The sequence below is a fragment of the Vicia villosa genome, linkage group LG7 (assembly GCF_029867415.1).
Source record: "Vicia villosa cultivar HV-30 ecotype Madison, WI linkage group LG7, Vvil1.0, whole genome shotgun sequence".
Lineage (NCBI taxonomy): Eukaryota > Viridiplantae > Streptophyta > Magnoliopsida > Fabales > Fabaceae > Vicia > Vicia villosa.
In genome coordinates, this window is record NC_081186.1 from 61,331,553 (window position 1) to 61,349,617 (window position 18,065).

At 34.1% G+C, this 18,065-nt stretch overlaps 1 protein-coding gene across 1 annotated transcript; it reads left to right on the forward strand.

Annotated features, from left to right (window-relative positions):
- Positions 1-393: 393 nt before the first annotated feature.
- Positions 394-1,150, forward strand: LOC131619172 (protein TRANSPARENT TESTA 1-like; the record flags this gene model as incomplete). The annotated part of the gene is made up of 2 exons (XM_058890299.1): positions 394-678; positions 761-1,150. Coding segments are annotated over 2 exons (675 nt in total), but the record flags the coding sequence as incomplete, so codon positions are not given.
- Positions 1,151-18,065: the final 16,915 nt, after the last annotated feature.

Consider the following 18,065-nt stretch of genomic DNA (forward strand, 5'->3'; position numbering starts at 1 on the left):
TGAGTGTCAACCTAGTACTAAAGAATATGTCAGATTTTGAAATATGTTCCCATGCAATAAAAATGGACTGTTATGAAATATTTTCTAAGTTTGGATTTTTATGGTCCACATAATTAATGTTATTTCTTAGGCAAGCTTAAAATAGAGAAAGGAGACAGAAAGTTGAAAATAATGACATTGTCACAAAGGCCCTTTTCTTTCAACTGTAATATTCTCCGGCAACCTATCACACAATTTCTTTCATTCTTGCACTTTTCCATCTTCTATTACATTCCAATTTTTGAATTGTTTGCTGCAGTCATTATTGTTGTTCCATTTTCTGATAAAGTCTAACTCCCCTTGCTTTTTCTTATTTTGCATTTAAGAAAATAATTTCATTCATGTTTTCAACTCCTTGACATATGGTACTGCAATATGAATCAAAACTTTCTTCAACCTCTCCCATTGCTAAGTAGCTTCTTAGATTCAACTCCTCAACAATCCTTTCAACAATCATGTTTGAATCAAGCTGAAGATGTTACAGTGTCCTTACATATTGGTCTCCCTTCAATTGAAACACCAACTCAGAATGTTTCAAACAATTACTGGATACCAACTGAAGAACAAATTCGCATCGGTTTCAGTCATTTCTCTTGTTCCGTTTGTCATAAAACATTCAACCGTTACAACAACCTTCAGGTGTAGTAGTTTTCTTGTTATTCAGATTTTGAATGATTCATAAACTTTGAACCCTAATTATATTTTTTCAAATATGTTTCAGATGCATATGTGGGGACACGGTTCGCAGTATCGAAGAGGACCCGGCTCGCTGAAAAGAACTCATCCGCGACCGTTGTTGGACATTCCATGCTATTGTTGTTCAGAGGGATGTAAGAACAACATTGAGCATCCAAGAGCTAAGCCATTGAAAGATTTCAGAACATTGCAGACACATTACAAAAGGAAGCACGGTTCGAAAAGCTTTACTTGTCGAAAATGTGGGAAATGTTTGGCAGTGAAAGGTGATTGGAGAACTCATGAGAAGAACTGTGGGAAGCGTTGGCTTTGTTTCTGTGGTTCAGATTTCAAACACAAGAGGTCACTGAAAGATCATGTCAATGCTTTTGGATTAGGTCATGGTCCTTTTTCTTCTTCCTCTGATGGCATTTGATTAGGTTTTTATCATTACAATGATGTTTTTTTTTTGTGTGTTTTTCAGTACTCTTGAAGATGACAATGGTTATAAATTAATTAATAATTGCATTTTGATTTAAAATTATTAGGTTCAATTTCTAATTTGGTTTACTGGCTAAATGTGTGTAATAATTAATATTCACATTATTTTAGATCAAAGTTGTGAATGTGTGTGTGAAGGAAATACCAAACAAAGTTGGAACTGGCAATTGTGGTCAAGTTTGTTGAGAGCTTACCATTCCAATTTTCGGTGTAATTGCCCGTTTGAATATTTATGACATCAAGTATAAATATTTAGGTTTGATAACGATTTAATCTTCATAAAACAAAAACAGATTGTTTAATAATCACAAGTCTAGCTTTTTAGAAGAATCAATGGATATATAACTTTGTATAGTTAAGTCAAAGGGTATAAATAATCACACTGCAATTCTAATTTAAGAACCAAAACCTAGGGAGGACGTAAGAGTATTAACTTGATATTTAGTTTATGAACAATTTTAATTTACTTTTTTAGATAATTTTATCTACTCTGACAAGTTAATATCAACACATGCACATTACTGCAATTAATAATAAAACCATGTATGAGTTTTGAGACAAACTAGTAGTAATATACCTCACTTGAAGTGCTTAAAAAAATACCTCAGTTGAAGTATTATGAATTTAAATTTTAATTAATGGTTTTGTATATTATATTTTTTATTTAATATTTTAAAAAAAATTTATAATAATTTTCTTATCACTTATTTTTAAATTATTTATCATTTAATCAAAATAATAATTAGTCATTGTATAAATATTTTAAAAAACTTACGTATTAGTTATATTATCGTATTATTTATATCCATTAGTGTAGCAGTGAAAAATTGAGACCGAGACCATTGCATTGACCCAGCTCGTTATTTTTAGTGAAAGTTGTTACCGCGCTTTATTGTTTCTAAAAGAAATGGGAAAATGAACGAAATAAAACCCAAAGAAATTTTTAAAATCAAAACTAATAAAATGAATAGAGATCTTAGGTTTGGGGTTTGGTTATGCGCAAGGGGAAGGTATTAGCACCCCTCACATATGTAGTACTCTACATGAACCTCTTTCAAAATCTGTATTTTTATTATTGTTGTTTATGTGTTGTGAAATATAATGGGATGGTGAGAAAAAGATTTTTAAAAATGTGCTCGGCAAGACATCGCATCTTGTGCCTACATACCCCCTTAAGTGCTATAGGGAAGTTAGAGCATTTGTAGTTCCACTCAAAAAGAAAATAAAAGAGCCAAGTGGCAAAATCTTTTTGGGTGTTGAGCTTTAACAATACTCAACTGGTTTTTAAAATGTTAAGTTTTTACAATACTTAACAAGTTTTTAAAAGGTGGCAAACTTTAACAATACAAGGCAAGGGTGATTTAAAAGAGTGGTGGTTGAGCATTAACAATATAAAATCAGGGTTTAATTTAAAAGAGATTGAGCTTTAACAATACAAAACCATTTTTAAAACAGGAAGAAAGTGCTAAGATTTAACAATACTAATCCCAAATTAAAAGAGGAGGAAAAGATAGTGAGTATATTGACAATTTTAGTCAATATCATTCGGATTCCTTTGAATTTTTAGCAACAATGAGGAATCATACATCTCAAGCAAGCATACAAGGATAAGCATCTCAAGTGGTGTGTGAGACATGGTATGTATATCATAGATACAAATCAAGGTGAGTATAAACAAAGGTATTAATGTAAATAAACTCAAGGATAAAAGGTTATGAATAAAAGGGATAACATACCTCAAGATCATATCACGTATGTATGAGTATGTTGTATGATTGAATGGATAAACATCTCATGAATGTGGGGTTAGTAGACAATGTATATATATATCCAGAAAATATATATATACAGAAAATATATACGATAAATAACGAGTGTACAAAAAATCAGCTCAAAGGGGGTTAATTTGCTTATAGAAACAATCGAGGAAATGGGAAAAAAACAATTAAAGTCTTTCAAAAATGGCTTTAGGAAATTGATTCCATGTTTGAGGAAATTGATTTCCTCTTCGAAAAAACCAGTTTTCAGCTTGCAACCAACATCTTCTTCAAACTCAAACTTTTCAAAGATGGCAACTCTTTCTTTTCTGAACCAAACGCAAAAGTGTAATGATCAAAGTTGCTTAGAATTTCACTGGGAACTCAATCATATGCTTAAAATTAGTTTATTTTAACTGTATCGCATGAATTTTGACTGAAACCAGAAAAAACCTAAAACTTAAAAAATGAAATTAAGTGTCACATAGCAACAATTAATGACTATTTTCATAGGGCTTCAGATCAAACTAACCATGTGAACAATAATGCTTAAAAAATGAACACAAAAAATGGCTTCAGTACAAGAAAATTTGTTGATTGCGACGGTTATATTGGCAAATTTTGACAGTTAAAACCGCCACAATTTACAATCTACGACGGTTATAGTACCGTCGTGGAATCGTGTGTTCCCAACCTATTTCGCGACGGTTGTCAAAACCGTCACACTAATCGTCGCAATAGATCACAACGGGTTAGAACTGACTTAAAATAGAGATGACGATAGTTAAAAACCGTCGTGAATATGCGTTTGATTTTTGTTTTTGTTATGTTCGCGACTGTTTTAAACTTCGTGATTGTGATATCCTGACAGTTGGTACCGTCGTAATTTGATTTATAAATTTTAGATATAATTTTTTTGGTAACGGTTTAAAGCGCTACTAATTATTTAATTTTTACATTTAACAACATTTTAAACCATTATTAATTTTTATCTATTGTGTTATATTTCTATAATAATTTTTTTAATTTAAATTATTTCTACTAAAATATTTTTAAATTATTTCTACTAAACCATTATTATTATTTTTTAAAAATATTTATATTATAATATTTATATTTATAGTATTAGTTTTTTATTTTATTTTCTATCACTTTTTAACGTAATGAAATTAATTCCAATAAAAAACATTTAATATCAAATGAGCATCATAATATCAAAATAATGCAAGTTCCATTATCATATAAAATTCGAGTCCCATCATCATATCTTGTAGTACAAAAAACCAAAAACATGTCAAATCCTGATCTTATAATAATAAGTATCATTATGCCAAAAATACATAAGAAAGTTCATAGTTTAACTAATTAATAAGAAAGTCTAATTTGTCCTTCTTGCTGATCCATTATCTGCAATACGATAGCTAGACTCATATGAACGTCTACAATCAGCGGGTGATTCCAATCCCTGAAAAAAATATTAAAAGAATACTCTTTAAAATAATATTCATAAACTTTAACTATAAATGCATCAAAATAATATACCTGTCTTCCACTAGAATTTTGCATTTGCATTAAGAGTTCAATTTCCTTTGTCTTAGCATTGTCCCATTGTCTTAAGAATGTGATTGCCTCTATCAATTCATCAATTTTTGAATTCTTTTCTTTAAGTCCATTAATTTCTTCTTGCATTTCCTTTATTTTTTCATTTTCTGCAGAAGAAGATGTCGATCTTGTAGATCTATTAATCTGAGATGGCGTAACTCCAAGTCCCATACTACGAACATATCCATGCTGTTCTTTTCCAAATACTTTCTGAAATGCCTCATTTTCAGACACTGAATCCTTAATTGCAGCTTGTAATTTTTCTTGCACATAAAAAAGAGCAAATTGACATATAACTAAGAATCACACATATAGTAACAGCTATAAAATAAGAATGCAATAGCTAACCTATAGTAGCAGTTTACTTATATAAAATTGATAAAATAATATATATATATATATATATATATATATATATATATATATATATATATATATATATATATAAGAATGCAATAGCTAAACTATGAGTTTCAAGTGCAAGATTCTTACCAAACGAAGTGAGTTTACATCCCCTTTGAATGATGTTGCAGCAACAAATGTATGATCATATGAGCTTCCTTGAACCTCCTTGGTACTATTGATGTGCTTACTTTGCTTCGAATCGTACCTAATCTTTCCGCCTAACTCAATATGTAAATGTGACAGATGAAGATGGAGGGTAGTGATGGAGATGTTACAGGTGTAATGTAAGGGTTTGTATAGATTCTATATGTAGTGTTTGAATGCTAAGTGTGCACAAAAATTTCTTGGAACTCAAAAACCACAAGTTTATGCAAAGTGGCATTTTGAAGCTTTCAAATGAGGGGGTGACTTTGGAGATTTTTGTGTTTTAAGCAAGAGGAAATGCCTTCTATTTATAGGGAGATTTGTGGTTTATGGGGGGGGGATAATTAGACCAAATGGTTGTACCAAATTCAAATGGTGTTGGTTTGCTTCTTTGTGAAGAAAAGTTGAAGTTATGGTTCCCATGGTTTCTAGCATGCTTTAATCAACATAAAATAAGATTTTCTAAGTTTTAGATGGTTGCTTGTTGGTTTTTATATGTTCCAAAGTCATAAATAACAAGTTATGAGCTCAAAATCAAAGTGGTTGTGATTAAAGTGACTTTTCAAGAATGACAATGGTGCCTTTAGTGGAAAAATGGAATTTTTTGAAGAACAAACCCTTAACCACTTGGATAATGCTTCAATTAATGGTGTAAATATCAGATTATAGAGAGATTTTGAAGTAATATAGGATGGAATCAAGATTTGTAGAGGAATGACTTGAGTTTTTCAACTTGGTTGATCATGGAAAAACAACTTCATGGTGTCATCTTCATTAATTCAAATCTCCTAGCTCACAAATGCTATGAAGGAGTTCTTATACTTTTTGGAAATTCCTAAACAACCTCTACAACTTTGGTGTTTGGAGTTTTCTCAAATTTATAAGGGATTTTTGTTGAAAATGGCTTAAAAGTCATGTACTTTTTAAGAACAAATCTGCCTTGTAAAATTTTCCAACTGTTAGAGAAAAAGTCATCAAATTCATGGCTCCATAACTTAAAATCCTTTCACTTTTTGGAGATTCCTTCACAAGGACAAAGTTGTAGATCATGAATTCCTCTTAAATTCAGCCTTTGGAGCATAAAAAATGGTTACTTATTGAAGATGTTAAGAGCTTTCAAAGTTGAGTGTTTAATCATGTAATTTGGTAGACTTAGTGAATTTATCAACTTTTTCACTTTAATCCCTTTTGCAAGTAACCTCAATTTTCTTGATATTTCTTGGTCAATTGACTTCAATAATCATATATTCATGAATTTGATCTTCAAAATTCCATGCTTGACTAAATTTTCCAAAAGTCAAAGTTGACCTTGGAAAGTTGACTTTTTTCCATTTGAATTACATTTTTCCCAGTATCAATTGAATCAAGCTCTCTTAGCCGAATGAATGATATGAATGGATTATGATGAGACATTTGTATATCTATTATATTATAATATTTAAATTAGTCTCGCTTAAATTTTTAATCATTTTAAGTATTTACGACAAATATTTGTCCCTTATTCAATCAAATCAATGACACATTTCTATTAAAAATAAAATTTATTTAATAGGTGAAATAATTTGAATTTGATTATAAAATAATATTTAGATATAATAAACTAATATTTTTCGTACAAATATAAATTAAATTTTAAAATCATAATTTTATGCATCAAAGACAAACATTAAGTCAATATTTAATTAGTTTCATTTAGGTTCCAAAAATAAATTAGTGGTATATCGATCATAAGAAAATTAATTAATTGATTTAATATATTACTATAAAATAAAATTAACCTATATTAAATATAACCAAAACTAATTTTTAATATTTTTTAATATTCCTAAAAATATAAAATATTACATAAATTAGAATATCTAAAAAGTAGAATGAGAGGCTAAATAACTAAATTTTAAGAGAGACTGACTATTTTTTTTGATAAGCAAGATGAATTAATAAGAGTAAAGGGGAACTCAACCCTAATACAAAGACAAAAAATAAGCAAAAACTCCAAGGTGCAACAGCTAGGAAAAAAACTCCTATGATTGAGAAACTTTGAGTTTTTATCAAACACTATACGCACTCAAAAATTTCCCTCTCTTTGTGGTGTATGCTCTGACCTCTCTCTAGAGGGAGGGTTAGGGTTCCACGTGATTCGGTTCAGATGAACGATAAGCACAAGGGATTCAGGGAATCAGAGTGGAAAAGGGTGTCGTAATAGCGTAGGTCTAGTTATCTAATACCCAAATGGGATGTATTTCCAGCAGGAGGGAGGAATCGCAATCATCACAAAGAAGGAGGGGCTGTGTCATCTTTCTATATCTCAGAGTTTCCAAAATTCTCATCGGCAAGGGAACTTTTCGAGTTGTTTGATTGTATTGGTAAAGTAGTGGAAGTGGCAATCTCACTGAGACGGAACAACAGGGGAAAGCATTTCGGTTTTGCTCGTTTTAAGGAGGAAGAATATGTAAGGATGCTAGGGGTGTGATTGGACAATGTTTAGATTGCAGGGAAGAAGATTCATGCTAATTTTCCGAGATTCAGTAAGGGAGAAGTGTTGGAGGGGTGAATAGGAGGTTTATGGCGGATGGAAAATGTACGGCGGAATCGTTTTATTTTGCTGATTCGAAAAGGGGGTATCAGGAGGTTATGCTGGACGGAAAGAGGGAAGGAGTTAAAAATGATGATGTTAGTGAGGTCGACAATCAACAACAGAAACAGAAGATGAGGTTTTCTTCTCAAGAGGACGACAAGGTGCATTTTAGCCAGGCTTCTGTGGACAACATCAGAATACTGGGTTCGGCATATAACATCCAAACGCGCTTTGAGATGGAGGGTTTGTATGCGATTAAGGTGTCTCCCTTGGGGGGATATGTGTGCTTATTAGAAGAAAAGGAAGCTGGATTTATAGAAGATTTGATTGGGGAGGGTGAATCTTGGTGGAAAGATTGGTTTTTGGACATCAAGAAGTGGAGGGAGTCCGAGATTGATGATTCAAGAGTGGTGTGGATTAGAGTTTTTAGAATCCCGGTACATGTGTAGAACTTTGACTTTTTCATGGCATTGGGAGAACAATTGGGCTCTTTCATTTGTGTAGATGAACATACTTCCAAAGGCACATGTCTCGACGTGGCTCGTATTATGGTCGGAATGAAGTTTCAATTTGCAGTTCCAGAAGACTTTAAAGTGGACATTGATGGAGTTTCTTTCTTGCTGGTTTTAAGAGAGGATAGTTATAGATCGCCGATGGCTTGTTCAGGTATCTTTAAAACTCAAATCCCTGGCTCCAAGTCTACGGACTCGGAAGATTTAATGTCGAATGATTTACAGGTTGGGCTAGATTGTTCTGGGTGTGAAGCATCGGAAGATAGTTTAATAAAATTCTCAAATAACAAATCGATAATAAAAGGCTCTTCTTTTCATCTAAAAGGTCTTGATGGTAATAGTTGTACAAGGGGGAGGAAGATGTAGGAGGTAGCTCTGGACTAAATTGGTGTGGGCTTTTTAAGACTATTGATAGTATCTTTGATGATGTTGTTTCAGCCATGAAGGGGAAAAAGGGAAAGAAACGAGGACTGGTGCCTTCCAAGAAGGATCGTATGGGCAATGGTGTTGATGAGTTCGGGCAGTCTGTGTTGGTTTTGTTGGGGAAAAATATTTTGATGGGGTTTGTTGGGCAATGATCGTATAGGCATCTTTAAACCAAACAGTAGTGGGCTGTAGTTTAGAAAATGTCACAAAGGGGAGTTTAAGGATAAGTTAATGAAGACAATGGGGTCTGCAACGCCCGTTTTTACTTTAATTATTTATGTTATGTGCATTTTGTGAATTATGTGTTTAATATGTGTTTAAGTGACATTGTGTTATTTAATGAGTATTATTAGTAAATAGAATAAGTTAGTAAGTGTATGAGTTATTGGGCCTAAGTCGGTATTAGTAAATGAGAGGTGCTAACTAGAGCCCATTAGTAATTTGTAATATAGTAAGGGTTTAACAAAACAAGGGTTTTAGAGAATAGAAAATTAGAATCTCATTTGGTGGAAATTGGGAAAAGAAGAGAAAAGGAGAACTCAAGGTTGAAGATAGAGTTGGCTTCAATCCAGAGCCTAAGGTAAGGATGGGGTTCTTTCATGCTAAAGGGATGTATGATGATGTTTAGGGTAGGTTAGATGATATGTAGAAACCATGGATTGTATGTTGTAGAATCTTAGGGTTTGTAATGATTTTCCATGAATTTGTGATTGAAATCATGTTTTGATTGATGATTGTTGATGAATGATGTTAAATGTTAGATGCTGTGATTATATGTGTCTAATTGCTGTTTGGAATGAGTTTTGAGTGGTGGGTGTGTGATTTCGCAGTTCTGTGTTGCTGTTATTTTTCTACAGAATAGCACCTCCGCTAAGCGGGCTCGAGGCCGCTAAGCAGATGTTGTTTGTTTTTGAAAAATTTACTGAGCTCGCTAAGCGGAGCTGGTCCGCTAAGCGAAGCTCAGATTTCATTTCACTTCTGTTTTTAGTTTGTAAAAGTACGCTTCAAGCTGGGTTATTGAATTTGAGTTTCCATAAGCGCGCTTGAGTGTCGCTAAGCGGACTCTGCTGTGTAAAACTTGTTCAAACATTGAAATGATGTATCTTTTGATCTATAACTCCTTTTTATGTGTCGTTTGAACCTCCATGGAGCTTTAATTGATTTCTTTCTAATGAATATGATTTGAAAACCTTTACTTGAATTTTATTGTTGGATGTTGTTGTCATACCCCAAAATTTACCCGATACGATTCACGTCTATTAATTTATTGAGGATATCAAAATTAGGAGTTATGAGGTTAACATTTGTATTGTTAAACCCAAATCTCTTTTAAAAAAACATGCTAATTGAATGTGGGGGTGTATCTATAAGAGTTCCTTTGAGCCCAATTGAAAATTTAGGCCCATTAACTTGTTCCAAATTTTTAATTTTTTATTTTTTATTTAAATTATATATTTCGGTTTTTCCCTATTTAAAACATGTTTTTTTTCTAACATTAATTTCTTTTTATACAAACTATATATAAATTATTATCTTTATTTTATTATTTAGTTAGTAATATCATTAAAAACAAATCTATTATATCAATTATATTAATATTACTATTAATCATCATTATTATTAAAATCAAATCTTATATACAATAAAAGTCCAAATACAGAATCAATCTAATTTACAAATTGAATCAAATCCTAAAAACCTAAATTAAAACCTAAAATAAAATAAAATCTTATTTCATGAATCAATTTACAACAAATCAGATATACTACAATCAAAACTAATTTACAACAAATTGAATCATTCTTAATATTAATTAACCCTAAGGCTATAAATAAGAAACCTAAGTCTACAGAAAAAGGGATGAAGAAGAAACCCTAATCTAAAAGACGGAGAAAGAGAGATCGGAGAAAGGTGTTGAAGCGCGAAGCCATCAACCTTGCGCGGACACTTGCAAGCAAAAAAAAAGAGGATTAATAAGGAGATTGGAGCTTACACGATCCAGAATTCAAGATAAAGGGTAACCCGAGACACTTAGCTTAGGTTTTCATGTCGAATGCATGTGTGTTTTGATGTTGGTTTCTGGAAATTTAGGGTTAGGGTTCTTCAACTTAGGGTTAGATTAACACCCCTCTGGATTAATATTAAACAAAAAATACACCTCCTGCGGTCTAGTTAAACGAAAGAATAATTAATTTTTTTAAATTACATGATTAATTTTAAATAATTGTTATTTGGTTTGATTATGTTTAATAGTCACGCTGATTAATAATATTTCTTCGGATTAAAAATATTTAAATTGATATTAATAATTGGATATAATTTTATATGCACACTTAAGGTTTAATTCGTTAATTGTTTTAATCGAATCAATCGATTACGATGATTAGCGACAAAAATTAATTTTTTGTCAAGCTAATTTATATTAGGGTCGATTTGTTAATTATTTTAATCAAATCAATTGATTACGATGATTAATAATAAATTATTCACTTTATTTTAATTAAAATAATTTATTTAAATAGGTTCTATTTACTAAAGGTTTTAACCGAATAAATTGGTTACGATAATTAGTAATTTTTTACTAATTTGTTAATTATGTTGATCAAATCAATTGATCAACGCGATTAATAAAATTTCAAAATATTAAAAAGGGTTGTATGCTATTAATAAAATCTTTAACATCTTCAAAAACTGCGAATTACACAAAACTGCGACAATTACCAAACTGCGTACGGTAATTAAAAATACACTTCAACATACAAACTTCAAGGGCATACAACCTCTAAAAAAACACCAACATAATCCCGAACTACGTAGACTCTGATCCTCCATAAGGAGTTACGTAGGCACTTGGTAATAAGGCGAGTCCCCTTCCCCAAAACTTCAATAGGTTAAGGTTTGCCCTATATAACTTTTTGTCACCTTTCTTTATTAGCCATAGACCATTACCTTAGACAAAACCTTAGGGAAGGGTTAAGGGTGCCTAACACCTTGCCTTGACCTGATTATAATAACTTATCCAGATCTTTCAACTTCGTATGGTTTCCTATTCGCCCTAGCAGAATAGGTGGCGACTCAAAGTCTAAATTTTTAGGGCAGGTTACTACAGCTGGCGACTCTGCTGGGGATAAAAAACAAAAAGGCGAATTATTATGCTCCTAGGTTTGGTTTAAGGTTTTGGTATATGGTTAATCATTAGGGTTTGGATAATTTTTTAGGGTTAGGATTTTGGGGTTAGGGTTTAGGTTTTTTAATATTTAATTTTCTTTTTATTTAAAATTTATTTATTTATTTACAGTAATTTAAATGAATATCTGTTTAATTGCATATTTGTTTTATTGCATTTTTTTGGGATATATAAATTGCTGTTAAAACATAAGTGTGGGAATTATCTTTAAGACCAGAGGAGACTTGCATCGCCTACGAGTCTTAATGATAATTCCACTCAGAGTGGGTTGAATATCCGGAAATGTCCAAAATGAGGCTTGACTTTGTTGAGGGCAGGAATGGGTATTTAGCTGATCTCTCTGGGAACCTACCCCTAAAACTCAAACCTCATGGGCAAATGAGTTATTCTAAAATCCAAAGAGACAAAAAGTCTCGGAGGCTACGAACGACCCCATGAGACCTTTTTAGAACCACCTACGGGAAGGGTAGACTACCTTATGCCATCATACCGAACTTATGAACTTAGGGTTAGGTGCTTATTATATGTTTGCAATTTATAAACTACGAATATCTGCGTTTTAATTCTGCAAGTTTTCTACGCGTTCCCTAGCCTTTAGGGATTCTATTTCCAAGATCATGTCCTTCCCACGAAGGGAATATCCATTTATGCATGTCAATTGGCCTCTCGATGACCATGAGACCTAGTGGCTGTCTTGAACAGTCACCTTGTGCCTACATCTACGCACTCCCTAGCCGGTAGAGATTCTACTTCTAAGATCGCATTCTTCGCATGAAGGACATCTTCGTTAGCATACGTCAATAGGCCTATCGATGGCCATGAGATCTAGTGACTGTCTTGAACGGTTACCCCATGCTTGCTCCTGCGCACCCCCTTACTTGTAAGGTTTGGATTTCCATTTATACATCTTTCATCCCTAGCCTGTAGGGATTTCAATTCGTACGACATCATCCTTAGATAGGTTGCGTTCTGCATAGAGAACCTTCCCACAAGGGACAACTTCGTTAGTACACGTCGAACGGCCCCTTGATGGCCATGAGATTTGGTGACTGTCTTGAACGGTCACCAGCTGCTACCTTCTCCGTACTCCTTAATCTAAGGGATTTCCATTGGCGCGTCATAAAGGGGTTCATCTTAAAACATAACAAAGCTTACAAGGACGCTCTACGATAACTTGGGGGGCATGGGTCAGTCCAACTGGGGCAATATCCTGAACAAAGATGCATAATTACGATGGAGGGAAGGCAACATATGTTAACTCCCCACCAAGGGGAAAAAGGGTCGTAGGTTTTCTATATCAATTTACAAACACTGAAGGTTGCAAACGGTGTGATACTAACCTTAGAAAAAGTGAAAGAGGTCCAGTCAAAGGAAACTCATGAAGTTCCAGACGACGAAAACCCACCGCTAACAATTTATTCCCGACAGGTTTGACATGCCCAAGGAGAGTTCGAGGTTACCCTTTACTTCTACAAGTCTAGGGACTAAGGAGTAAAAAAAGGTCGGTGGATTTACAAAGGAGATTGCCCCTAGGATCAATAGGTTTTATCAGCTCGAAATTTCAATCTCTACGATCGCTAAGTGTTACCTAGGATAAAAGTTGTACCTTTTGATTAACAATTCTAATGGGATAACCATGCAGGTTTTGGAGTCAATTCATTCGCTTCATCACTACTACGAATTTCCACTCGCACCCTTCTATTATATTTCAATTTCGATTTCCGATTACTAACAAACTTAAGGGAGAATGACGAATACAAATAACTAAATCTTGCTAAACATATGCTTTCAAGGTAAGACCGAGTCGATGATGTAAGGCATTGCTTCAAATCCCTAAACAGTGGAGAAATAAGGAGATAATCCGTAGTCAACCCCCTCAAGCCAGGAGTTGGAGTTTGTTTCTATTTTTCAAATAAACCTTAATTTCAACCAGGGGCAGGGTAGATCTCGATTAATTCAATGGCGTATTTTGTGGTCAAGAGAATCAGTCAAGCAAAGCAAAGGTTCAAGCACATCTTCTTCCTCGCATTCAGCAAAAAATAAGGAAACAATGGAGATAACATTCACAACATGTTCTTCCTCAATACATCATTGAGGATGTATCAAAGTCGAAGCTTACAAATCAAAGTCAATATGGCAGTCACAATATTCAAAATCCAAGGATCAATATTTCAAAAGGAGCATTCAAAAAAAAAAAGGAGGAAAGCGCCCGCTAAGTCAAAATGGAAAATTCCATAAAAGAAAATAAAAAATGACTTAGGAAAAAATTAGGGCATCCCGATGGATCAAATTCAAAGGAATTGGCTCATGCAAAAATAAGGGATAGAAAAACAAAAGCAAAATACGAAGAATAATCTGGTGACTACTAATATCATCGAAGCTTTAATCTTAACAACATTTTTCATTAGGGCTTGGATCTCTACTAAGGCTTCTGCTCAACATCAGAACTGAAATGATTCTCTTACAAACAAAGCACATTCATTGGATTAGGCGAATTTTTAGGATTTGGAGAAAATCAAGGAGAACGGGGTTGGGTTAAACAAATTTTTGAGCCTTATATCCGTTGTTTCTTAAACCATGAACCAGGCCAAATTACAACATTCAAAAGTCCTAATTGAGGCAAGGTTAATTATGAAAGCATATTAAGCAGGATTTTGTTATACTGACTCCTAGGGTTGCTAAAACTGTTCCTAACCACTACGCTTCTTCAAACATTCATCTCCGATCATCCAGTTCTAATTCATAACGGACACCGATTCCAAAACTTGCATGCGCATCGCATTGGAGTTACTTCTCAAAGGGCATGGCGTCATCTACGAATATACACTTCGCATCAAGAAATCTCGAAATTGGTTTAATCAAAGGCGATCATTTCTAATAAAGACTCTTGAATGGGGGAACCACGTCCAGAGGGTTCTCCTAAACAGAGGCAAAATTTCAAGGATTACAGGGGCATACAATCAAAGATCCTATTAACTAGGGGAATTCATCCTAAGGTTCAATCAACTTGGGTCACATCTCGAAGCAATAACAATCAGGGGCATGTCAAACATGGGAGCAATTTAAACCAAATGGATAGAACACTATGGATAGCCCTTCATATCCTGGAGATCGAGGGCATACCCTCCAATCTAAACGTTGAAGCATATGTATCACATTTGTATGACAAGGTTATTTCTCGGAGCACTTCCTTCATGGCTTGGAGATCAGAAGCATCTTTTTCCACAAAACTAAATATTGGGGCAGTAGATATCAAATCCATAGGAGTGGAGAACCTCAAAAGGTTAAAGGTGGAGAATTTCAAAAGGTTAAAGGTGTGGAGAATTTCAAGAGGTTAAAGGTGCGAAGAATTGCAAAGGGTTAAAGACGTGGAGAATTTCGAAAACTCAAAGGCGTGGAGTAATTCAAAAGGCCAAACCAGAACAAGACGCACAGCAAAAGGAAAAGGCATCCTCACACTTTACAACCTCCAACAAATCTTTCCTAACTACGATCTTCAAGTTCTAAAGTAGGTATTGGGAAGTCACGCTAGCATCACACCCCACCCTATCAAACAACCTTACAACATTAGCGAGCTATATACGCTTTGGTTATCAACAACCTATCATTGGAGCATCATGCAAATATACATAAGTCATGCATTACATACATTGGTTAATACATTACATCTCATACATTAAAACGTCTAGACAACAAAAAACAAAGGGTACCAGGGGATTGGTTCAGGACCTAATGGTCTAGAAGGAGACTGAAACCTGAAGTTCCGCTCAAAAACATTCTACGCACAAGCATTACTAGTTGGTATAAGCATAGTCGTTGCATGGTTTAAACAAATTCAATGGGTTATAAGGAGATAAAATATGGGGATCACCATATATACATACGCATCAGCATACATACATACGCATTAGCATTAGCATTAGCATACCAACTAGCACGCACATATAGGCATTTATCAATCAACATATACATAAGCGTAATCATTATGTATTCAAACCTGGTTTAAGAACCGGCATGTCACATCATTAGATCTTCGCTCATAAACATACGCGCGAGCATCATCTTCTTACATCAACAGGATACCATAAACAAAATCCTCTTACACATGTAACATTTACATTACACATGCAGACAGTTCATACATCTACATTGTACAAACGTCAGGGTCACATGCATGTACAGCCGTTATATATACTTGCATAATATTTATACAAGCATTATACATACTACTTTTTACACGCTATGCTTTACATACTACATTTTACACACTACGCTTTACACACTACGTTTTACACAACACGCGCTACACGCTACGCTTCATGCACGCTACTCTTCATACACGCTACACTATGCACGCTTCACTCTGTGCATACACAACGTACATCACCAAGTTACTGGTCCTTATACTTCTGACTTCTGCGTATGTGTCAAGAAATTTATGTAGATGATCTTGCTAGCACTATAATAGGTGAATCTTTTTATGCAGATAAGCTTTCTAGCACTATAGCAGGTAAATCTTTTTATGCAGATAAGCTTGCTAGCACTATAGCAGGTAAATCTTTTTATGCAGATAATCTTGCTAGCACTATAGCAGGTGAATCTCTCTACGCAGATGATATTGCTAGCACTATAGTAAGTAAATCTTTTTATGCAGATAAGCTTGCTAGAACTATAGAAGTTAAATCTTTTTATGCAGATAAGCTTGCTAGCGCGATAGCAGGTAAATTTTTTTATGCAGATAAGCTTGCTAGCACTATAGCAAGTAAATATTTTTATGAAGATAAGCTTGCTAGAACTATAGCAGGTGAATCTTTATGCAGGTAGCTTGCTAGAACTATAGTAGGTAATCCCTTTTTTACGCAGGTAAACTTGCTAGAACTATAGCAGGTGAATCCCTTTTACACAACAAACTGCAAGCCCTCGCTTTTGATAGCTACATTTATTCATCATGTTGGTCCCTCGGTAGTGATCTCCTTAAAATCTTCACGCTGATTAAATATCATCCCCGACAACGAATAGGGATTTATTTTCCCCGATCAGAGATTGTTATACGGAATTTCTAATGCGTTTCAACCATATAGTGGTGTCCATACATCATCCAACTAGCTAATGCATACATTGTTCATAATACATAAATAACATACAAGATTCTCATTTATTTTGAGAATCTCATGACACAACACATGCATCATGACATTGCTGAAAATTCTGGTAAGACAGACTCAGTATGTCATACACAATGTCACGACACCTTTTCTGTCATCAGCTTAGCTGAGGCAGTACATACAGATCCCCCAAAATTTAGAATACTTCTTGCATGCAGAAGACCATGAGTGCCGGGATCATATTGGTTCAGTTAACACAAATAAGTCTGCTATGCAGAGGTTCTGTGACAACACAGTCATTAAGCAAAACACCAATGTCATGCACGAAGTTATGACATCCAAATTGAACAAACAAATAAACAATGCAAAAACATAAACAACACATAGAATTGTTCACCGAGTTTGGTTCTAACTAACCTACTCTGGGGGCAACCAAGCCATGAAGGAAATCCACTATCAGTAGTCTTAATTTGAAGCTAAACTCCCCCGTTTACAACTTCGCACTTAAACCCTACCCAGTGCAATCTCTACCAAGGTTCTCCCTAGATATGGAATATCTCCATTCCACTCCCAATCATAGCAATGATGTCTAGCAGTCAAAAACTCAGCCACTGCATCGACTGTTAGAACAAGATTTGTTCTGATCAATTATCTTAGTTTTGATGATAACAATAATATGAATTTTGCTTAAGATTATATGGTACTCTAATCCAATGCAATTTCCTTTTCAGGAAATATATAAAGAGTACGCATAATTCAGCGCTCAGAAGCTTTGTCTTAAAGGGTTCAGCATGCAACATCAGAACATGGTCTGGCAAGACATCAGAAGATGGTCGAAGCAGAATCAGAACATGGGTCTATGGAAGCATCAGAAGAACAAGAGAACAGAAGCACTGAAGTTCTGATGGTATCACGCTCAGAAGCACTTCAAGGTCAGAAGATCAGAAGATGCTATGCACCAAGCTGTTTGACTCTGATGATATTCAAACGTTGTATTCACAAACATCAGATCAGAAGAAAGTACAAGTGGCAAGCTACGCTGACTGACAAAAGGAACGTTAAAATCTACTAAAGGCTACGTCAGTAGACACAGCGTGAACAAGGCTCGAGGTAGTTGACAAAAGCGTATAACATTAA